Source organism: Clavelina lepadiformis, chromosome 1, assembly GCF_947623445.1.
Source record: "Clavelina lepadiformis chromosome 1, kaClaLepa1.1, whole genome shotgun sequence".
NCBI classification, from domain to species: domain Eukaryota; kingdom Metazoa; phylum Chordata; class Ascidiacea; order Aplousobranchia; family Clavelinidae; genus Clavelina; species Clavelina lepadiformis.
Window position 1 is genome coordinate 19,971,549 of NC_135240.1, and position 24,275 is coordinate 19,995,823.

At 35.1% G+C, this 24,275-nt stretch overlaps 3 protein-coding genes across 4 annotated transcripts; 1 reads left to right on the forward strand and 2 right to left on the reverse strand.

Annotated features, from left to right (window-relative positions):
• The first annotated feature begins 1,840 nt into the window (after nt 1-1,840).
• Nucleotides 1,841-9,399, forward strand: LOC143457235 (uncharacterized). Of its 2 annotated transcripts, none has more exons than XM_076955226.1 (11): nt 1,841-1,954; nt 2,701-2,985; nt 6,325-6,464; nt 6,547-6,710; nt 6,785-7,106; nt 7,378-7,454; nt 7,524-7,606; nt 7,708-7,887; nt 7,985-8,083; nt 8,386-8,531; nt 8,699-9,399. In XM_076955226.1, exons 2-11 carry the CDS (start codon nt 2,879-2,881, stop codon nt 8,836-8,838), a joined length of 1,458 nt encoding a protein of 485 aa, XP_076811341.1. In that variant the 5' UTR covers nt 1,841-1,954; nt 2,701-2,878; the 3' UTR covers nt 8,839-9,399. The 2 variants fall into 2 exon arrangements, with proteins under 2 accessions (XP_076811341.1, XP_076811343.1); XM_076955228.1 differs by having other exon boundaries at nt 7,399-7,454.
• A 409-nt stretch (nt 9,400-9,808) lies between these two features.
• Nucleotides 9,809-15,342, reverse strand: LOC143468938 (uncharacterized). The gene is made up of 16 exons (XM_076966428.1): nt 15,151-15,342; nt 14,864-14,982; nt 14,630-14,660; nt 13,722-13,801; nt 13,469-13,607; nt 13,200-13,291; nt 12,806-12,965; nt 12,562-12,713; nt 12,416-12,477; nt 12,174-12,285; nt 11,859-12,020; nt 11,459-11,589; nt 11,277-11,344; nt 10,867-11,050; nt 10,694-10,782; nt 9,809-10,510 (listed from the first exon to the last, which is right to left on the reverse strand). The coding sequence occupies exons 1-16, from the start codon at nt 15,173-15,175 to the stop codon at nt 10,407-10,409; spliced, it is 1,710 nt and encodes a 569-aa protein (XP_076822543.1). The 5' UTR covers nt 15,176-15,342; the 3' UTR covers nt 9,809-10,406.
• Nucleotides 15,343-19,130: 3,788 nt separating this feature from the next.
• Nucleotides 19,131-23,696, reverse strand: LOC143454012 (intelectin-like protein). The gene is made up of 9 exons (XM_076954976.1): nt 23,105-23,696; nt 22,075-22,218; nt 21,504-21,586; nt 21,258-21,390; nt 20,498-20,589; nt 20,247-20,406; nt 19,967-20,141; nt 19,687-19,799; nt 19,131-19,541 (listed from the first exon to the last, which is right to left on the reverse strand). The coding sequence occupies exons 1-9, from the start codon at nt 23,160-23,162 to the stop codon at nt 19,438-19,440; spliced, it is 1,062 nt and encodes a 353-aa protein (XP_076811091.1). The 5' UTR covers nt 23,163-23,696; the 3' UTR covers nt 19,131-19,437.
• Between the last annotated feature and the right edge of the window lie 579 nt (nt 23,697-24,275).

Sequence of the window (24,275 nt, forward strand, 5' to 3'; positions counted from 1 at the left end):
ATTATATTTTTTGTATGATCCGACCCAGTGTCGAACCCCAGAACCACTGTATTAAAGACGAATGCTCTCCAAGTGACGAACATTCGGCCGCAAATCGGTTTGACAACCGCTCTTGCATGGCGAAGCATTCCGGCGGGACCAGCAGTCTTGAACTTTCTTTGACCTGTTTCCAATCTTTGCGCAATGCGATATATTAAGCTGATAGCACGATTGAGTTGCAGCAGTATGTCTTCAATAGATTGCCGCACTCAACCGATGTACTGTACGTATTTTTTTGCGACCGCGGAAGTGTTGTTTGTTACTGTTGATGAACAATTTATTTTTTCGTTTCTAAAATACTGTACAGTATTTCATAGTACTGTATGACTAAAAAGCTGTGCGGCTAAAATTTTTTACAAAGCGCAATACTGTACTTTTGAATCAATAAAGACCGCAACGTTATTATGCGTAGATCATCGGCTATTGTTTCGTCAACTAACTACCCAGTGTACATAGTGTATTAGGACAATCGTGAATCATTTTCGCTTAACTGTTAATAATCCGGTTTATCGGATTTTATTGCTATTGATTTAGCACATTTGTTCCAAAACTTTTGTGTAGGAGTCGGACAGCGGGGTTTCCGGATTAAAGGGGTAAAATGCATAGGAAGAAATCCGTTCCCGGCAGTTTTGTGTCGGATAGCGGGGATTCCGGTTGTTCGGGGTCCGGATTAACGAAGTCCCACTGTATATTCAAACAAAATCTTGATAATAATGAGGTATTGCTTTAGAGTTAGACTGTGCCAAGTACTCGATTTAGTTGGAAGAAATACACGACGATCCTCATTTGCGTGCAACAACGAGAGTTGCAAATTCTCTATTTTGCGAACACAGTCTAAAAAATTTGGCTGCGTCCTTAAAGTCTCATTTTTAATTCGTTTCATTGACTTGAGGCTTTTTACGCTTGTGACGGCCGATAGGCTAACTTGCTAGGGTACTCATCAGGCATAGGCCTACGCTCGGAATCTCACAGACGTTATTTTTCATTTTTGGATCAAGCTACCTCAACTTCTCATTAATTAAAATAACTTGTATTGTAATGGCAATGTTCTCCTTAAACAAAAATTTTTTTATTAGTGTTTTGTAGCTTACCTACAATTTTTTTAAATCTTTGCTATGTATTTTACAGTATTTTAATGTTGCAAGCATAACACCAGCTTGTCGTAAAACAAAGTTAGGAAGATTAAATCTAAAAACTTGGATGTTGCTTAAGGTTATCGCAAATTATCCGTAAAAGCTCTTACAGCAAAGCCGTTTTTCACTGGCACGGTTGAATACGAGAAGTGCACATTCCCATCGAAAGTTTTCAGCATGTAACTGATTAACGTAACCTGTATTGGTATTTGCCTGTTTTCACAAGAAATATGAGAGTGCAAGGAATTCAAGGCACAGCAACAGACAAAGCACACCCAACCAACCAAATTTGCAAGCTGAAGTGCAAGCCAAAATTAGTTCAAATTATCTTCTCTTGACTACCCCACATCCGGTTTAGCTGACGTGATTAATGCTGCGTGCACAGCAAATGAATTTAAGTACAAACTGCACGCAATGCCATTCGTCTTTATTTCCAAGTCAAGGTTATGTAAACAGTGTGTGAATTTGTTATGGTGCGGTCAAAACTAATTTACAATAATGTACAGTAATGGTCTATTCCAGGGTAGCATTTTAACCTTTAGGGTTTAAGCTTTGCATTTACCGTTATCGTCAGTTGAGGTCTGGAAGTATTCGAACTAAGATCGAATAACAAAGATCGATAGAACATGAAACGCAAGTTCATATTTTAAATTTGTTGTCAAGCTACATTCCTTACTTCAAACCATCCTTCAATTTTGAAACGATTCTTTCATCGATCGAGATTTTTCAAAAGAAACTCGATATCTCCTACTTGTATCTGCGTTTTGTCAACAACTCCGAAGGTAGTGTTAACTTTTACTGCTATATTGAATTTGTGTTTGTACATGCAAAAAATATTCATGCTATGTCATGAACCGTGTACTCAACAAACGCAGTTTTCAATCTACTTTAAATTGGTTTTAATTTTAAGACGTTGTTCGTGACGGATAATTAAATTAATCTTTGTCACAAGCTCGGACCAAATCATGCAATAGCTCGTATTCAGTTGGCTTGGTTGGTTCGGTAAGCTTGGAGATATCTCTATACAGTATAAACAATGTCAGTTGTTACTGCATTGTGAAGCGGATGTTGTTTATCAAGACAAATAGACAACCTATTAGATTTTAAAAACAATATACGTACAGTATAATTTTCCATGTGATTCGCTAATTGCTTAAATAGCCTCCCCTTTATAAAACCAATTTTCCAATGTAGTTCGTAGGCAATGCAGAACTAATTTATTGTCTCGACTTTGTTCAGATAGTTGCAAGAATCGAAAAAAACTGTTTATTTAGCATGTGCATCAATATAAACAGCGATTTCAAAATTACTTATATAGCACAGTTGCTAAACGGTACTTTAGCACCGCAAGTCGGTTGAAATTAAAACACTTCTATTTTTGCAAGATTTTATGTTCGGTGATATAATAAAACTTTTTACTTCATAAATGCTTGCAGACTTGCATCTCATACAAGTATTCTTGCATATAGGTACTTTTTCAGTGATTTGTGTTATTGGAATTCATTTTACATGACGTTGCTTTTCATAGACGTAACGAGATTTGGGAAGTTGCGCATTATCTGTCAATCAAAAGAAAGCGTCCCTTGCTGAGCCTTGCAATACTACATTGCATGTCGTTATAGTGCAACCAAAGGATTGTAGGTTTGAAATTTCGAAATAAATAAAACTAATTATTTTAATTGCTGATTCGCTGACAAGCAAACGAGATGACTGAGTTGGACTTGAGTTTTCTTACCCTGCAGGAAATACAGATCATTCAAGAAGTGCTGAAACGATCAAAGTTGCAAGATGAGCAAGTTGAAAGGGGAAAATTGTGAGTAGACTGGCTTTTTCAGTTTGTTTGTTTCGTAACACCTTAAAATTCGCAAACGCTACAAAGCCGAGGTCGCAACTTGCAATAAAGCCAATCTATAAGAATAAGGCCAAATGTTGCACAATTAACAGCAACTCCCCAACAGGTGAATTAAGTCGGGAAAGACTTACCCTGTGCAAATACGGATGCAATACATGTTTTGTCAGGGTTGTGGAAAAATAAAAAAGCTCCGGCTCCTGCAAACGTGACCTTTTGTATTTAAAGCTCGTGTGAAGACGAATTTATGACGTCGTAATAAAACTTGTAGGCAGAAAAGCCTTTATCTATATTAACCATTGGCTAAATTCAAAGTCTTTGTCCTCGGTATAGGCCAATATACGTACTTTTTAATTGGTACAACAACAGTAACTATTTCACAAAAAGCTTTTTCAAAACTGTAAACTATTTTGTCTATATAACTTATTTACGTTTTCATTTTTAAGGAAAAAGAACAGAAAAATTCCAGCGCCACCGTTTTTGTGCGTGACGTATTATGCACTGTTTATTGACTTTGTGATAGCACAGCAAGAATAGAAACTATTTCCGGTAGAAAATATTGCAATATATCTTACTTTTTGTTTTTTGGTAAAAAAAACAAACGTTGTGGTACAATCAAGAGTAAAGCTCGGGTTCGTGAAAACATACTAAAAATGGTGTCGTTTGTGATGAACTTTCGAGCTCGGACTCTGTTTTGGCAAATCCTTTAGGCTTTGCAGACCGCTTTATTTGCTCCAATAGATTCTTTAACCCCTTGGTTCCACCATGAGGATCTTTTCTCACTATTCCTCGACACACAGAGCCGTTTTCGCCCGCAAGCACTGACAGCAGACGTTACTATTGGTCTGCAGATTTAAACAGCGTTCATTTCAGATCAGTGTCCTCCGTGCACTCCGAAAGTTCTTATGTACATCCTTATCGGCTAAGGCTTCCAACTTGATTCTATAAGACCAGTTGGTCTTGTAAGGTCTAAAGGGTGCCAGAGGTTTTAAGAGATGCAGATTGCAGACAACCAGATGGTGACAGATAGCTCAGCACCCGTTTGACTCAAACGTCCATCACGCAAGAAAAAAGGTCGGCTGAAACGATACAAAAATCTATCAACAACTGCTGTTGTGCATTATCCCAGTAACAAGTATACTTGTGCACATCTCTATTGAAAAAGGTGTTCATAATGCTAAGACCGTTGTTACAACATAGCTGTAAGAGACACCTTCCATTCTCAATAAAGTCTGCATCACCATGATTTTTAATCACACCTTTCCATGTATGGTATTCAGTTTCAACATTTGCATTGAAGTCTCCCAACAGAAGTGTGGATTCACTGGGTGCCACCCTCATCTGCAGGGCAGCCTCCACCTCATCCACAAACTCGAGATATATCGACGTTGAATTTGGGCCATATACTTGCATACAAAACAGGCTTTGTTTCTCTAGTTTTAGCTTCAACATGCACACCCGACCTCCTAAAAGAATCTGTTCTCACAATCTGCCAGCCGGGGGCTTGTGAGTATCCTCAAACTCGCCTGGCTAGAAACTGTTGGTTTAACGCCAGAGCAGAAGAGTTTCTACCCATCAGCCAGCTGAACAGTTCCGGAGCTACGGCGCTTTATTGAAGAAATCCCTACAATATCAAGCCGGTACCGTTTGGTTTCTTGGACAAGTTTTTGCTCTTCTCCTGTCAGAGAAAGGACATTCCATTTTTCAACTGCTAACCTTCGACGGATTCATGCACGAATACGCGTTGGATCTCCAAGTGTACAAGTACTCTACGCTGTCCCCAATTACCTCTTCAAACACGTAGCGAACACATTGGTGGTTTTCCGTTTCCGGGCGGCTTGTATGGGGGAGAATGCCGCTTATTTTTCGAACGAGCGTCTCTGCCTAAAACTTGAACACGTTCCTTGTTAACCCGCGCGACGAACAATGCAGTATGACTGATATTCTTGTGCGTATTCATGTTTTGGACCACTTTTGGTCTGACTTCTTACTTTCGACATGACCTGGTATGGGTATTCCTTTGAAGAAAAAGTTTCCTCCAGTATAGTTCGAAGTTCATCAAGACACTCATAACTGGAAAGCTCCTCTGCCACGACAAGGTAGTAGTCATAGAGGAGCAAATGGAGCAAATCGAAACTTAAACGGACAAAAATTTTGCAAGATGACTTTCGTGCAGACACAAAAGACATGCCAGATTTGCGTTGTTTGCAGCGGATACATTTGCAACAATGTAAGGCTATGCAGTAAGTGAATCCTAACAAATTAGCGTATAATATGAAAGTAGATTGCCATAGTTGACAACTTGACAAGTAATTTGGACTTCGTTTAAATGCCATATTACTAATTGGCATCAGTATTGCAGGTAATTATCTAAATGATACTGATCGCAGCCAAAGCTTGCAAGACAAATGCGATAATTCTGGTCAAAACGAACCAATTTGCGGCTCCTCTAAGAAACCGCACGCACCATGTGCATTATATAATTTTTATAGTATTAGGCATTGGGTATCTCTCATTAATGCATATAATAGGTAGCGCTGAAGTTGTTTTTTATCTGCGCTGTGAAGCGCCATTGAGCGTTTGCTTTGATAATTTGCTGTTATTATTATTATTAATATTATAAATGTAGGGAGTATAGAAAGGTGGAGTGAACGTACTCACAATGCGCGAAATGCACATGGATCCGAAAGTGCTCCACAATGCACAAGTTGCGCGCGGTTTGTAACACATTCCTGAAAACAAATTGTTATAATATCTCGCTTGACACCATTTTAAAAATTATGCACTTCTGCACGATATTGTCAGTTAGGATTTTGTCAAAAAGAGTAACCTATTTCTGGAAAAGGGTCGGCTCACTTTGCTGTGAACAAGGCTATTATAACATGAAATCCAGCTAACTGTGCTATAGTTATAGAAACCGGAAAACTACACTTAATCACCCCACCTAGACATCGAAGGTCGATCATTTATCACTTTTCGTCTAAAACGAAGAAGCAACTAATGCAACCTACATATACATATCTAAGTTATAAACTACATTATTTGCATCAATAGCAACATTTATGTAGTTTTTAACTCACTATTAGCTTAAAGCTGTGGTAAATAGTCGGTGATTATACAGTATAGTTAAATCTTACATGTTGGTACGTTGTGACTTGTGAGTAATTTTGCAAAAGTTTTAAGGTGTGTATATTTGACAAAAATTAAAATCCCAGTTGTTAAAAACCGATTTCACAAGAGGAAACATATAACACATACCAGTATTACTTCGTGAATAAGATTTATGTGAAATTTTGTTTTTAGGAAACATGACGAAGTGAGACATGTTTCCTCTGAAGACTTCATTCGTTCTAAGTGGTCCGTATATCGCTCCTGTGATTCGCCGGTCTACGTTCCCGCCCGAGATATTGTTTCAGCTGCGCTTGAAAAGCCCGAATCGGAAGGTCCTTAATGCTAGTTTGTAGATTTTGCAGGCATTGCTTGAAGTTGAATGAGCATTTATAATAACATCTATTGGGTTTCCAGAAATTTACAGAAAAGAAAGCAATGGTAAGGATGTGGTCATTGGCCACAGCCTCAACAAAAACAACGAAAATAAATTAACTCCATCGATTGAAGATAAACCCGTCGAAATTTCTTGGCTGCAAAAACTCATGGGTGAAGGCAAGGAAGACATTTTAGAGCAAGATGTAAGTATAAAAAGCAGGCTAATCACTTGATTTACCGTGTGTACACCTGCGCATACAAGTTTTGCTTTTTAAAGATACCCAACGATGTGCCGCCTACATTGGTGCAGTGGACGGAAGACATAAAACCGCCTACTTTGCTCGAATTGGCTTCTACCTTAGCGCCTTGTTCTGAAGATCCAGATGATGACAAATGGAAATTAACCACCGTTGAAGTTGATGCGCCATTTAGTGATGGAGAACCTAAAGTACTTGGAGAAAGCAGAGAGGCTTGTTATGGACTAAGAAAACAATCGAATAATGAAATATCAAAAAGTGCTAAAAGCAGTCAAGAAGATACTGCAGAGGGAGATAGAAGTCGTCTCACTCCACTGAATTCGGAAAAACAATTTGGCACCAGTAAAATTTTGTTAACATGTTTTAAAATTACGTCACGTTGCATAAACGAAAGCAATTTAGGTTAAGCTAAGTTTTAAATGTTAGATATCCTTATTTTATTGTATGATTGCACAAAAATTATATAAAAATCATGCAAAAGCTTCCTAGGAAAACTATGTTGAATACACAAACAACAACTCCTTATGTAAACGAAAAGCATAATATCACGAGTATCTTTCAAAATCATCTTTGCTATTTCTTGTGTTTAGTTTGATTTATAAGTATATTATAGGCCTAGGGGTATTATGTGCAGAAGGTGTGGACTTCAGAAAGCTTTCAATGGAATCACGTACTTCCGTTCCAGAACATGTAAGAGATTTGCAATAACCACAGTTGGTTTGTTGTAATATCATTGCTTTAGCATGAATTTTTAATTAGGGATTTCTGGGAACTGTGGACATCTCAGTAACATTTTATCCTCCTGAGACTGCCAAAAACACAAAGTTTCCAGTCAAAGGAACGTGCGTATCTGTTGCAAAAAATCTTATATGTTAATTGCAAAATAGTATAAATCCCGGTAACAGTAGCTTGCCTTGTGCTTACATTTTACATCATCTTAAAGGCGATTTCCTGGAAACAATAAATTTGACATTCTATCACGAAGAGAGTACGTGATCATGACTGGTGCAAAACTTGGTTTGTTCAAAGATACTGGAAGCGGAGCGACACGTAACCAAGACGGTGAACTGCATCTGGTTGTGAAAGGCGCCCAAAATTTACACCTACCTACGTCGATTGTCAGGTGATTTGACCTTAAAATTCACCTTAGCAAAATTCCACCAAATTCATAAAATATATAGACAAAACAGAATTGTGCAACTGCGATTTCTCTTACTCAGAAATAAAGTAAAAACCTACGTCAAGTGTTATTTGCTTCCGGATCGTTACCATGGCTCGAAAATGAGAAGTGAGATAATAAAAGAGACTATCAATCCCAAGTAAGTTATAGTCCTATAGTAAACAAAGTGATCGAATATGTTGGGTTGATAAACCTCACAGATATCAACTTTAAATTTTAAGTATTTTAACAAACTGCAGGATATAGAAATTCACAAACCATGCATAATCTGGACCGCTTTGATGCGCGTAAATATACTTTAAAGGATTTTGGGTTGCGAAAAAACTTTCGTTTAAAACTGCTGAAGTATAGACCTAACTCGCTAACATGCGCTTAAACACGTAAATCGTCATCACAATAACAGGTTTTGAATAAAAAATTTTTAAACTTTTTCATAAACAGCTACAACCACAAGTTTGTGTTTCGTGGCTTCACTCAAAAAGAATTCACGGAAAGGTCTATAGAATTAACTATTGGTGGTATTTCTTCATCGCGCATGGCGACTACAATGGTTGTTGGATTTGTTAGACTTTGCGATGGCAACAATAGTAAGTTCGATGACCGGATTATTTCTGTATTTTGGCCTTTTTATTTTGGCAAATGAGAAGTGATCACCTTGCCTATTGCGTAATACGACACCAGGCATTAACCTGTCATCACCTCGTGGTATAGCTTGTGCAATTAATGCTTTTGCTTTTTCTTGAATTCATAACAGAAGATGCCATTAATAAGAAGATATCATGGAAAATTTGCACTGCTGAAGAAGCTGATTTATGGAATAAAGCTTTTGCTGAACCGTCCAAAGAAATTAACGCCGTTTTACCAATTCGACATAAAACTAGACATAAACGTTAGACTTGTTTCCGATAATTCAGCTATCATCTGTTTGTTGAATACCCTATAAATATATCTAGCCTGTGTATTAACTATAACTTATAGAGGCTATATATATTTCTTCATCTTTTTTGTTCAATTATATGTTATGTTGTGTTGTACTTTTGAAGAATTTGTTTTGTATGACCTTATTGAATGCGCTTGCATCATCATAATACTCTATAAAACCCTCCAGTATCTCTTCTATATAAAACCTTAGAGTGAATAGGTTAAAACTGCAGCTTTTTGTTTTTTTGAAATGAATACATCGCAATTTGGAAATACATACAATTTCCTAAAACCCAACTCTGATATTATAAAGCGTATGGCACACTTGAAGGTATACAATTATTACACATATGCCATTCCCAGTGGTATAAAACTTATCTTGTGTAATGTTTTCATTTATAATTATTTGTTTGTTCTTATAGCGCCTGCATTGAATCTCCAATTATATACATATTAATTGTAACACAATATTGGCTGGGTATCTTTTAGAAGAAAGCGCATGCTCTTTTGTATAACTGTCATGAATAAATTACAGTTCGCCAATTTTCTTGCAGTGATGCACACTTCCTAGAAACAAAACCACGGAAATTCTTATCAACGCAATCATTTCTTAATCATGTTATTTGCGTGTCCCTTGTAAACGTATAATTTAATTAAAACACTATTTACAAGGTATGCTCACACAAACGCTATATGAAAACAGAAACTGTATTTGCTTGGAAAGCACTTTCACCAAATTTGGTTCTCAGTAATTAACACTATGCTCAAGCTCCCATGGCCAACGCTTCTCCGTTTTCCTAAAGCTTAAATCCTTATGACATCAATTCATTTTTTTTAATTCCAAAATGGCTGAAAATTTTATGCTGTAACCTACTAAGCAAATTGCTTTCCAGTTATCCAACAGCCTTTTACTTGTTCAATAGCTCTATAGAATAAAGTAACAAACATTAAATTACTTTTATTATCATATACATGTAGAATATTACATATGAGAATGAAGTGAAACACTATCAATAACCCATGAAAAAACGTGTTGAATTCCATTTAGTAGATTTTAAAGCTGCTTTATTTGAGTGGAGTATGCTGTTTGACGCAAGTAGAAAATTTTTACTCAGCACTCAGATATTCGAGAACGTTTTTGTAAGTACTTGAAGCTTTTTATCTCATGATTTTGTGCTAGTATACTGAAATAATGGTATGTGTTGTATTTGTACACGAAAGTATCTCGAAAATGACGTGTACAAGTGCTTAAACCTTAAAAGTGGTATTTGAAAACAGCTTTGATAACTTATAAACATTGATGTAGCCTACTATTGGCTTAAGCAAAATTACAAATTAAAATTTAAATATTTACAAATCGCAACATGTTTTTACAATACTTTACATTGTTTTTTTTTATCTGTATACAAAACAGTTATTTTATAAGAAACGAATTACTGTTAAAACGTTTTTCTTTCCCAAACTCAAAATCGAATGCAGTCCTTTTAGCGACGCTTCTAACTCAATCCGATGCCACTCTAAACGATGAACAATCAAATAATTTAACGAGTAAATATGAGGATGCTTGAGTTGATGTCAGTTAAGGACTTTCCAGTCTCAGACGGTGACGTTTTATTGGCTCTTGAGCCCGGTTCACCACCCCACCCTGTGTAATAATTAGAACATTTTTATAACAACAAATTAATACTCTATTACATAGTTACTCACTACCAGGTAGGAGAGAATGGTAAGGAGATGATATGCGTTGACATGCTTTTGAACTTTTCACTTTCAATTTACTTTACAGATAGTTTTATATGATTTTGCTATCTGTGTTTGACCTGCTTACCTGCATAATCACCACAAAGATTAAGGTTCACGCCCGCTGTGTTTGCTCCACCAATACACATCCTTTCAGGGTTGTTTGCTATGCGTAACCTAATACATTAAAATGAATGCTAGGAAACTCTTTTCACCATGCAATATAAACGTGAGTTATTTTATTTTATTTATTAATTTTACCTGATTCCTGGACAAAGAGCGTTAGGTACTCCGAGAGAGTTATGTGGACGAAACTGTATGAAGCCTGCATCTACTCTACTTTGTTCTTCCGTGGGTATTCCGGTTAGTAACATATTATCATTGCCTTTGCTGTACTTTATTTTCGAATACACTTTAGGATTGGTTATTTTGAACTGAAAGGACTCTATAGACAAAAATGATTATGTTGTGAGGCGTATGCTGATAGATATATAATGTTTCAGAGTCAGTTTAGAGTCGGTAAGTTTTTCACGATCAAAAATTGAAGTCTGCAAAGTTTAAATTTGGAATATTATTTTAAATTGCTGTCGTGAATATAATTTGGCTTGAATTAAGGTTTTTTTTGATTATGCAATTTATTCCAGCTGGGGACGCTGTAGAATTTTACTCACGTGCTTGTCGCATATAAACTTTTAAAATGTCTTCTATGTGTGCCTGCGTCACTTGCTGGCCGGATGTTCTAAATTTAAATTAGATGCAAGTAATCTTATATCAATTGAGATAATTTCTCAGCAATAAGAATTGTAATTGCTTGTTTTGTTCAAACTTATTTTTTGAATTACTACTGACGTACCTCGACAAAAGAGTGTATCCTGCCAGGATATGCTGAGGTGCTCCAGTAAGGCGAACAATGTTAATTGCTTCCCGTGTTGTGTTAGAAAATTTAACCTTTATAAAACTTGTCGGTAGTTTTGAGTTCCAGACCTATAGGTTAATTTAAAAAGAGTTAAAAAGAGGAAAACTTTGCCATCGGCAACAAAATTACAAGACTCATTTATGTAAAAACGTGCTCACTTTTTTTAGTTGTTTACCACATTTAAAATATATGCATAATCATTTAACACGTGGCCAACGAATTAGCACACAAAGCATTGTTAAACTAAGTGCCGATATTTTGTGCAATCATCATTAGTCAGCACCTTAATCACTATGTGCACTCATCACGAGCTATAGTTCTTTACTATAAGCTGTACCTGTTTACTGTATATGTAAAAGTAAACCTCGCAGATGGAAGGGTCAGAGGCGTTAAAAACATTAAAAGCAGTGTATACTGCCGTCAATTTTCCTTCAGTTATCATCGTGTTTTCGTAGGTTTGGGCAACTCCTTTACCATCAGCACCGTAGTTTGATTGGACCTGGAGTCCAATGTTTTTTGTACACAAATATTTATACATAGACTATAGAAAATATGTATTTTTTATACAAGACTATAGAAATGCAATTTATAAAACTTTATGAATGTACCCCAAAAGCAGGCTGATATCATTTTGCAGATTATTCATGTTTACCTTATAAGTAAAATTTTGCGGGGGGGTGGGACTGCCTAAATCGCCAATCCATGCAAGAGATAAGAATGGGTACCATGGTGCAGTAACCACTTCCACACCACTTCCGTAAAAGCTAATATGAAAATGCATGTTATTTTATTTAAGTGATAAGGGTTTACATATTGCAGATGCAACTATATTTTTGACAAAAAAATCATAACAAATTAGTTAAACGTAATGGTGTATGACCACAATCTACTTACAAATAAGGCTGACCGTATTGCATGCTTTGAAACGAAGTCTCATCTTGTGTTGTAAATGATATCTGCACAAAACAAAAATGCAGGTAAGGCTTGTGCACGAGGCTATACTTTTATGGAAGGTAAATATTTTGAACAAACTTGATTACCCTGTTTCCTGTGTCGAACATGTCATTACCCCCATCTAGGATTCTATCTTTTCTTCTACCGCCATCGTATCTATATTCATAGAAAGAATCAATCAAAGCTGAAGCGTTCATCGTTGCGTTGATTTGGTCCAAAAGTGGTTTTAAACCAGGATCTAAAAGTTTAAAACAATGACGCGTGAAAATAATATTAGAATACACTCCACAAGCCAGCAATGCAAGAAGCAGTCATCATCCTCATATTGACCTGCATTTTCCAAGGGAAGGTGTTTTGAGTAAAGTGAATACAAGGTTCCATCATATCTTGACAAGATCTTATCAGTGGTATAATATTTAAATGTAGCTGAATTACTCCAGTCAGAGACTCTTCGGTCATTGGGAACATGCCAGATCATAATGTCGGACGCCTGCATTAGCAAACAGTTTATTAAAAAAATATCGTTGGAAACATTTTTTGTACAATTATTTATGAGAAATTTTGACACATTGAAACTTTTAAAATTTTCAATACTGTTCCATTCGACTTGGCTCTATTTTTTATTATCCTGATAATAATGATAGCCTTGACAGGGTCAACTCCTTCAAGTTATAGAAGTTAATGAAGCTACAACCATTTATGCAACGTTCTTGGCTCAGCGAACCTGTAAAGAGTAGTACGCTGGATTTTTGTAATCTTGGTTTGTAACCGCTTCAAGGCGACCAAACACATTTTTGTTTTCCCAGTTCCTTCCACCTGCAAAAATTAATAAATCTCGCCAAAATGGTAAAAATATTAATAACTTGTAAAAGATGAGCTGCCATCAGTGTACATGCAGCATACGAAACAAGCATCACAGATCAAATACTACTATTCGTAAACCTAAAAACTTCGATCAAGCAAAATTGAAAAAGTTGAAAATAATAATTCTACCTTTCTGATTGCTGGTTTGTGAAGGCCCTTGCTCGCTGGACCACATATCACCAACCGTGCACTTTCCGTCAATGTCATTTTCATGTATAGATGCAACTAGTGTCCATCTACCACCGTCCGAATCCATGTCACAATAAGCCTATACTTACAAAAATGGAGGTTTACAGAAGAGACAATGACAAAAGATTGCATTTTTGATCAACCGATGATAAAACATGCAATTGTGTCATTCACTTTCAGTGAAACAACTTACGCTGAACGGCGGTTGCGTTTTGTCTGGTCGAATATTGTATGTGCCTGAAGGACCTTGGACATCATCACATGAATTATATACTGTAAACAGACATATATTTGGAGTAAACATTTTATTGCATTAGAACGTGGGGGCTGGTGTTACTGCTTATGAATCAACACTATATACTTGAAGTACAATATCAACACGCGATATGGATATGTATAGTTCAGTACGTTACTGCGGATCGTCTTACGCAAAAGCACTAAGATATTCAAAAAAACTTGTCATGTAAATGGAACAACCACAGTTGTAATCTTGTTGCATTTACTGCTTTGAATGACATTTCATATTTGAGTTGTCAAACGGAAGTCATCACGAAATGGGCATTTACGTAAAACACCCACCAATTAATGAAAACGCTTTGGACTCAGTCATTGGTCGATCTTCCAGGGGCGGATAGTTGTCAATCAAAAACCACTTAAAGAGTGCTTTCTCAATTTTTTTCTTTGAAGCCACGGTTTTACAATAAGAAGTAAAATTACCCGACTTATGTTTTGTTTATTTGCAAAGTTTACGTATTTACAACTTGTCACAAATTTTGGACATATAAATAATCTGTCACTATACATATAGGAGAAAGTATTTTAAGGACAATATTACAAAGAAAATGCTTACCAGTGCATCTAACTACATGAAAACAATTTACCACAATGATTGCAAACCCATAATACAATTCTTGGTTCACTTTTAACTGATCAAAAGCATGGTAAAAACAGACTCATGATTAGCTATATACAAAAAGATTTAACATTCTGCTATTTCCTCTTTTTTCCTTGTTTAATTTTTATAACAATTTGGAACAGTTTTTCAAACCAATCAGTAATTTAATTCAAACTAAAACTAATTAGTAAAAACAGTGTACTTACCAATCTGTTCTGGTGTGCTTATAACTTTATCCTGTAAATTATAAAAATAAGGCTTAAGTGTAGTACTGAAGTTTGTGAAAATGCAATAATAAGTTTAAAATCTTGTTTTATAGCAAACTGTATCTTGTTATCAAAACCTTGTTGTTTTAGCACATTATATAGATTTCATGCGATATTTTTGCAAGCCATTTAATTTCGTTACAAATTAAATTATTGCATCATGGCAAGACTTACATGGGCAACAATTCCCAAAATAAGTGCAATAAATGCCACAATGAGCGCAAGCAATGAAACGGCTTTCCAGAAAAGGGATTCCATGTTTCTGCCTTTGGAACTATCAAAGGCCAAATGTTCTAAAACAGAGCAGGTTTATCAATCAATTCATGCATAACTGGCTTGCGATGGCAACAGTGAAAGGTATTCTAACTACTAATAAATTAATATAATATTGACGTATTGGCATTGAATAATTATAAACTGTCTTAAAATAATATTCATAAATAAAAAAATTATCAATTTACCTGTACTTGAAGAAAGGTAAGACATTTGGAAATTTGATCCGCTGGTATACGCCAAGGCAATGCGCGATAACACTTGTAACAATGTTAATACTAACAGTAATCAGTTTTAATATTAGTATAACAATAGTGATTATTGTGCGGAAACGCGAATAGCTTTCGTAAATATTTCAAACCTGTATAACAAATATGTCGATTTAAGCTATAAAATTTATCAAACAGTACCTACGACGAACCAACGCAAAAGCCCAAACTGTTGAAAACATGTTAAAATTCCGTCAATTATCTTCTGCTGTTTTGGTATTTGTGTTCATTCTACTTATGCGTCGTAACTTGCAATATTTTTGTTCTAACATCAAGCAGTTATTGAAGCAGCTTTTAACCTGGATACGTGTGGTTCTTTATTTTTGGTGGTACATTTTGCCAGGGACAAAATACAGTAAAACTGTTGGAACGAAACATTTTTCTACAGAGAACAATGTCCAGTTAGGAATACCTATAATTGTTCGTTATATACTTAAACAATAACGTACTTGTTTCTTGTGACAAGTTTGATTTCAGGTATATGTTCTACATATAAAATTATTATTTGTTGCATGGGACACCTTGACAAGCTTGATTGCAATTACAACGACGCATACGACTTGTCGGTGAAAGTTTAATAGCGATTTTGCAATGTGTGTTTGAATTAAAACTAATTAGTTATGCATTATTGGCTGCATTGCATTCTCACCAAAACTAAAGAAAAACTTGTGCACCTACTCGCAGTTTTTTTTTCATGTGAATGAATCGTGTGTAATTGGAAGTAAGCTGATAAGCATTTCGATTGCAACGTTTATTTTGTCGTATTTGTGTCACAGGTAAAACAGATTTGTAAGTTATTGGCTAACCTACTAGATAAGTTATGTCTTGCAGCAATTTATGTTTTACCCGTTATTATTTTGAAGTTGCTCTGCAAGCATTAGTTAAGTATGTTTTTACTACTCTAAAAACTGTATATATATATTTTGCCATATAGTTACCAAACTTGGCTTAAAAAGCTGTCATACTAAATTTAATTTTGGTTTTGTTGTTACCTACCACCTTACCTTGTTATACCTATTGCGGGTTAAGTAAACTTGAACAGTTTTTTGCAATCCTTTCTGATGAATACCCACTATTTTAGTAGTTTCGTTTTTGAAATATTTTTGTGATCATTGTATGATTTCATGGTAAATTTGGTAACTGATTTTGTTAAAAGGTAAAAAATAGAAAAACAGCTAAGAACCACTGAACTATTGTGACATATAGGCCTACATAAGTTGGCTATTATATATCGACAAACATCCTGCAGATAACGTAGGGTAAATTTATCCTTTCTTGCATACTCTTGCCAGTAAATGCCGCATATCATTTTAACTAGAAATTTTCTTAAATTAATTATACTGTTAGCATCTATACAGTTATTTCTAAACATCCAAACCCTCACTGTAGAAAACATAATACTAAGTAAACGTAGTAAAAGAGACCTCAAGAAGAAAGGTAAGACATTTGAAAATTTGATCCACTGATATAAACCTCCAAACCTTCACTTTACAAAAAATAACACTAAGTAAACGTAGTAAAATAAACCTTTTATGCTATATAAACCATTTTCTACTACCTGACAAAGCGAAATTAAAGCTAGCGAAAGGTTGTATATACAAATACACGTTTCCCTTTAAGATGCTATAACCGGATCTGACTACTGCATTTCGTTTAAACCCTTTTTCACTGGTTACGACCACAACAAAAAAGATTAGATGCATTCAAGGCTTTTTGCTAAGTATTTCAGAAACTCTTTTTTCAAAATGCATCAGCTATTTCTGCAACTCATAACATCAAATTATTTCATTATGCTATATTTTACGGTTTCTCCAAGTGTTAATCTTAGCTCATCGGAACACGATTTAATTTTTTCTACTGCGACGGGAAACACGAACACGCTAAAACGTCATCAAGTCATCAGTAACCGAAGATGATAGATGCTCTTCGTGAAAGTGAAACATTTGCGAAGGAAAAAGTTTTGTTTTTTAACTTTTAACCGATTTTGTCAGGTAGACTACATTTCCAGTTGTTATGCGAGTATTTCATTTGTACTTTCATAAATTTACAACTGACACCTTTAAATACAGAAGGCATTGTTTTTAGAACATAATAAGTTAGTAGTCATGATTTTACACATTCCATTCAAGCTATGTCATTTAACTGTTTGATATTTTACCAAAACAAAAATCCCTTCAAAGCGACACTTCGTGCAGGATGCTTGCATATGTTAGTTTTCAAATGGTCTGCTTAATATTTTACTGCAGACGTGAATTTTTGTAATCAGGCTAGTTAACAAAGTTCCCATTTAACTGCCAAACTTACTGCGATCAATCCGAATGGAAGATCAAACATGATCAGCTGACAGTAGCCCAGACATGAAGTCAAAAATAGATAAAATAGTAAACAAAGAAACTTTGCTAATTAGCATTCTAGTAGAAAATCAATATTGTAAAGCACAATTTTGGCGCACGATCCTTAGTCGTTCAAAAAGCATTTACCAAAAACGTGGACGGCTTCTTACTCAACCTTATCGCTGTCGTTTGTTGTATGCATGTATCTGCGGAAATATGGATACTGAAAGGTCACAAATATACGTCTCTGAGGGATATATGAGAAAATTTTCATGTAGACGATTGCATTCCCATCGTTATTGTCTTATTGTCGTATTTTTATCAAATCACCTTATGCAATAAGCACAGACCGAGTTGTATGAAGTTACTGTGATAGTTACCCTTCAAAAAGTTTGACTACCAAAAAATTTGTGATCAGTTTCTGGAAAAGGAAGCAAAACGGAGATACTACAATTTTTAGTGGTATAACTATATTACTCTTTGTCTCAACGACAAGTTTACGGTAAAATCCCGTAAACTCGCCGCAAACCGACCTTAACGAAGCTCATGAAAAAAAGCACTCCATATTTGCAAAACAACATGAACACTATCAAATTTATTCAACACTACAGACAAGTTCGGTCAAAAAAGGTCAAGTTTATTGATTCTTTGACACTGCAACGGTTTAGGATGTGAACGTGTGACTTAAAAAGATAGGAATTGAACGCTACGTCGCAAAATGCATCATCACTATCATGATGCACCCCAAGCAATATATTTTAATACCAGCAGGAACAATTTTTAATCGAAAAAATAAACAAAATAAAAAAGTAACCTAAAAGACACATATCCATAACCAAAATTGTATAAAGTTCTGCGCATTGTTAAACTTGGCATCGCTTGAAGATTGAAGGCGACATTTTGGAAAAAAAACAAGATGAATTTTTTTGACTGGCTCAGATGGCAGATAGATATACATTCCAGATCTTACCGCAATAGAAATTTACTGAAAGCTAATAATGGATATTAAACGGAAAAGGTCTGGTTAAAACTACAAAACTCCTTTAGGCCAAAGATGTTACAACATAAAATATAGAGCTAGGCCTATGTCTGACAAAATCTAATCAGTGGCATGTTGTACTGTTTTGATATCGCAATGGGGACATAAAAATATCCAGAAAAATATTTTTATAACATACGCGTTTGACCATAATTTTGAAAACTATACACAACAGAAGTGTTACCTTTGGTTTACAAATATACCACCTAATGCAAAAATAATTTAGATAAGTTCGCAAATACCGAAAATGTTCAAGATGGTCTTAAATTTTGGTATGAGTATCATCTACTGTGCACAAGCTATTGATGTTTACATGCTGGAATATTCATTAATTAGATATTTCATTGAAAAAAGCAAAATAATCTTAGTCATCATATTATAGGGACATAAACGTGACTTCGGCTGCACAGTTACTTCGGTTTTCATATTCTGACTAAAAGAAGCGGAACTGAAATATCATCTGATTTCAAACTCGAGTAAACTACAACCTTTATCAGTACACAGCAGAACTTTTAAGAAACAGCATAGATGCTTCAAATTGGTATATTTTTTACAGTACACTACTTTATTATTTATTAGTTCATTGCACATATCAACGGTAGCAGTAAACCAGCACCGTAATGACTTATATAGCCTCAAACTGTATAGGCTTATTGTATTAAAACATAATGCAAATACTATTTACATCTTTATCATATATGGAAGATTGTTAAAAGGCTGTTTTATTGAGGGAAAACCATTATCACGATCGCTATGAGAAACAAAAGTAAATTTTTAAGGAGAAATTTTAACACAACCCAGCACAAAGCTGTTGCACAAATTGCTTTAAGGCCATTATTTCACAAATATCAAGATGGAAGAGTTGATGTACTTTTGTGATCGGCCGGACGATGAAGGAACATCAGCTAAACCCGGATCCTTAAATTTTCCATTCCAACCTGTCAAAAGCAATTTAAGAGTTTCTGTGGAAATTTTAATTTTTTTTGATAAACTTAATTATTATAACTTATAGTGGTTTGATGGCGTTTCATAAAAATATCATTTATATACAATTCTTCACGCTGAAACATGCAATGAATTTACCTGCATAATCACCACAGGTTACTTTTCGTCGAGTGGATGGTACTCTTATCTGATCGCCTACCGCGGCTCCGTTACCTCCGACACAAATCCTGGCTGAATCGCCTGTTACCATTCTGAAATGGCAAAAAGTGGTGATCGCTGATGTTAACATTTTAAACGTATTCATAAGTCTGTGTCCAAAAATGTACCAAGAAGCAATGCATCATGTTTAGGCATTTGATGAAAGGGCATGAACTTAATAAAAAGAAAAGAAAATATATAAGCAAAAACTGTAACTGACTTCACACCGGGGCAGAGTGCCTGCGGGAACCCGAAAGTGTCAAAAGCACGAAACTGAATAAAACCGGGTTGAACGTTTTCGACCTCGTCTGATGGAATGTCTGCCATGATAGTGTCTTTGCTTCCTTTGATATACTCGATGGGTGAAACAATTAACTCATAAAACCGCGATGGCCCTTAAGAGTGTATCGAAGTACGAAACATATCAGTTTTTTAACTACTGTAAAATAGACTACTACGTAAATAGTAAAGTCTTCAAAATATTAAATACCGACGGATACCTGCATTGTTCAAGGGAGCATAGTTTGCATAGAGCGAACGTAAGCTTCCTCCATATTGATCCAGCACGTTATCATTTGTGTAATACTTAAGATAAGCCTGATCGCTAATTTCGGATATTGCCAGTGCATTGGGAACGTGCCATAACATGACATTTGACGCCTAATTGAAGAAAAATTTACAAATTATGTGTAAGGGGTTTTTCTGTTACTGTCTCTTATTAACAGAAGAAAAAATAGTAGAAAGCATTTACCTGTAGAGCATGGTAAGCAACATTTTTGTAGTCATCCCAAGTTAAATCCAGGACGTCACCAAAGACATTAAAATTTTCCCAGTTTTTACTGCCTGAAAAAAGCAATCACAATGAGACTGCGTCTATAGTTGGTTTTTATTTAACAAAAGTAATCCTTACATGGATAAGCGTTTTAGCACAAAAATAACAAAAGAGCAAGATTCCAATAAACGATATAATAAAAATTTGTAAAATGTAAATATTTGTATGGTGCAAAACTTATTGTGTGTAACTGGTCAGCGTGACGTATTATTGCATCAGCTAAAACACTACAGACCACTATTTTTGTTGTTCATTAAGAAATTGTAATCGTGCTCGTCATGTTTCGTTCGGCATTTGACCAATGACGTGTCGTACAGCGTGAAGTGGAAGAGACAGAATAAGCAATCAATATTTAGAAAACCCCAGCTTGGAAACATGTTGTATTTTTTTAGTTCCTACGTTGTATTTGAGTATAGATCGTGTTCGTTATGCACGTTACTGAAAAGTTAAACGCTTGTTTAATAATTACGAAAAAATTCTAACAAAACGAAACCAAAAGGTAGCGTTACTACTTTTGTAACTATGTTTGATTGTGACTTATTTTTCCTTTCCGAGAATTACTTTCAGTTTTTCACTTATCCAACAGGAGGCTTTCCTCCTCTGATTATGCACATCCATAAATTCAACCCAAATAGGAAAGAAATGTTGTCTATTCTTAATCAAAGCTTGTACAAAGTACCGAGGTATTTTGAGGAATATTCCTGTTCGCTTGACCACTTGTCACCGACTGTGCACTTTCCTTGAATATTATTTTCATGGACGGCTGCTACTAGTGTCCAGCCTTCACCAGTCGAATCCATGTCACAATAGGTCTGCAGAAAAATTGCGTATTTTGTCTACCATGGAGGTTGATAAATAAACAGAGTTAAAAAGTATAAAAGCAAACTTAAATATTTAAAATATTGTTTTTGACAATAAAAGTCACCACAAATGGCAAAGTGGCCGGATCAGGTTGAATAAGATGGAGTCCGGTCTGCCCAACAATGTCTTTGCATGATGTTGGCATGCCTGTGAATTGTGAACGAACATACAGCTATGAAAGTCCATTTTATTCAATTATTTGTATATAGGCTACAATTCATTTTTTTGTGCTTAGTCACGACGTCAACTGGAGAAGAAACCTGCAACAGTATTTTTAAGTTATTCAGATTAAACTTTAAGGCTCGGCAGACGAACTTAGGATATTGTATTTCCGCTGTAAAATATGTCAGCAATTAAAGTCGTGCATTATGTGATATTTATATTCCTATAACGGCAAAAAAAAATTATCGGATCACGCATTTTTTGTTTTCTCGACATCACACTGCATTATGTTGGAATTTCGTTCATAAATTTCAATGCAATGGAATTGCGCCAAAACGTTCCGAAATAAAGTTGTCAGGAAATGGAGCTCATATACGTTTTACATCATTAAATTGTATAGGTTTATATGCGTGTTAATTTCGATACCAAGTACATATTATATGGCATGATTTTAAGTTTTTAACCACACAAACCTTTAACAGCTACCATTGCAATAATAGCAAAAATCATTGCTGCAAGTCCAACAAGTAAGCTTAGAGCGCTGATAATTTTCCATAGCCCCTTCTCAGACTTAAAGTAGATAGCAAGAGCAATGTGTTTGGAACCGGAAGATGTGTCTAAACAAATAATGTTGTTGTAGGGTGATTATCAAACATTACATAAACGACAAATCAGACACTGATATTTGTCGGAATTTTAAAAGTAAGCTTACGTTATTGGTTTTAATTGATGTATAAAAAATTCATAAAAGCTTTATACATGAAATCACGTTTTTATAGTATATTCTTGGAAGGAATCAAAATAACGCACAATGAATATGGAACTAAAATCCAAATCTCGTGTTTCAGTTGGCAGACATTTCCGGTGCAAAAGTTCGTTTATTGTCATCACAACACAACAAAATACTGACAATACGTGATTGAAGTTTTATAACGACGATGCTGCTTTTCACGGTACTTTAAAACTGATATTACTTCATAATACTTTAAAACTGATAATACTACATCATAGTACCACTCACTGGGTCTGATTAGTAAAATACCGACTGGCGTCTATGTCGGTTTCAATATCTGCATTTGTTAATTTATTCAAGTTGTAAACAAATTTTTTGCTTCTTCATTAAAACATTGTTTACTCAGAAAATAATTCTGATTTATTACGGCATGTCCTCACAATAAATTCTAATGAACAGCCAATAATTGGAAAAAATTGCAAAAATGTTTAATTTCATAGAGTTAAAGAGATTTAAATTACTTGAAAAGTGATACCGTAAAACAAAAGTAACAACGGCTCGCTCTGTGCACCTTGCTCAAAGTAGCAAAGGGTACAGACTAAATTAAATGTTTCATGTTTCTATACAGATGACAATATTTCATTTGCACAATGTTTTATATGAAGATAATAATAATCACATATAAAAGTCACTAAATTTTTCTATCTAGACTACCTTAATACGGGATAGCCTACTATGCGTTCAACTTTGCGAAGCTTGGTCTAACTTACCTACTGCATCAAAAGCAGATACCGGATTGTTTGTCTGGGCATCGAGAGCGTCTGACATGATTTTTAATAAATTTACTTGAATTAGCTTCTTCAATTGCACAGAAGTTTCATTTATCTAAGATGAAACTACTATGCTTGCTTTTATTTAAATACAAGTTTTATTCAAAATATTTTAATCACGCAAGGCAGTCAAAAATATACGCATAAGAGCACGATAAGTTGTTATTTGTTTATAACGAGCTCGACGAAATTAGATTCCTTCAGATAAAATGTTCTCGAGGTTTGCACACTTTAGTGCCAATAAACGCTATTAGCATTATTGAATGACTCTGACATAGCGGCAAGAAAACTAATTCACAAAACGTCAATCTCCTTGGTGATGATGACTATAGATCTTTAATAAGCTTTTTTGGCTTCCAGCATGATGTAGGGTAATCCGGACACTCAGCGAAAAACAAAACTTATATCAGTTTTGCATCAGTCTTAGTCGACTGCTAAGCTGAATGTCGCACTTGTCACCTACTAGTCAAAACAAATAATGCGGATGATATCCTAAAAACCTTGAAAAATCATAGCCAGAGAAGACGAGAATGATATAAGGTACCTGTACCGAATAAGGCTCACCTAACACTTTTTTGAAAATAACTCAAGAACCATAAATGAGAATAGACTGAAAAATCGTATTGTATTAGTGAGGGTATATGACTACAACATATTCAAACCACAATAACTGACAACCCCTCAAAAAATTTTTATAAAGAAATTAAAAATTCCAAAAAATGGGCCTTATTAGGAGCATAGGCTCCTAATAAGGCCCACCAATTTTGTGAGTACAGTATTTTGATTCAAAACATAGTAATAGACAACATATAACATTATTAGAAATTTCACATTTTAAGTTGTACAAACATTTAAAAAGATTCCACTAGGCGCATCAAAGTAATTGCAACAATTTGCCAACTGATGACTGGAACCACTCTTGAAGTCTGGACATCAATTAGCCAAGCATCTTGTATGAGCCTTATTAGGCGCATGTGGCATCCACGAAAAAAACGTCACATTTTTATCATCAGAAAAGTTTTAGCAAAAAAAAGTGCATTATCCTTTTCAATACTAAGTTGGTTGTTACATGAAAACTTCAGCCGGCAGACAACAGTTCATTTAACCGGCC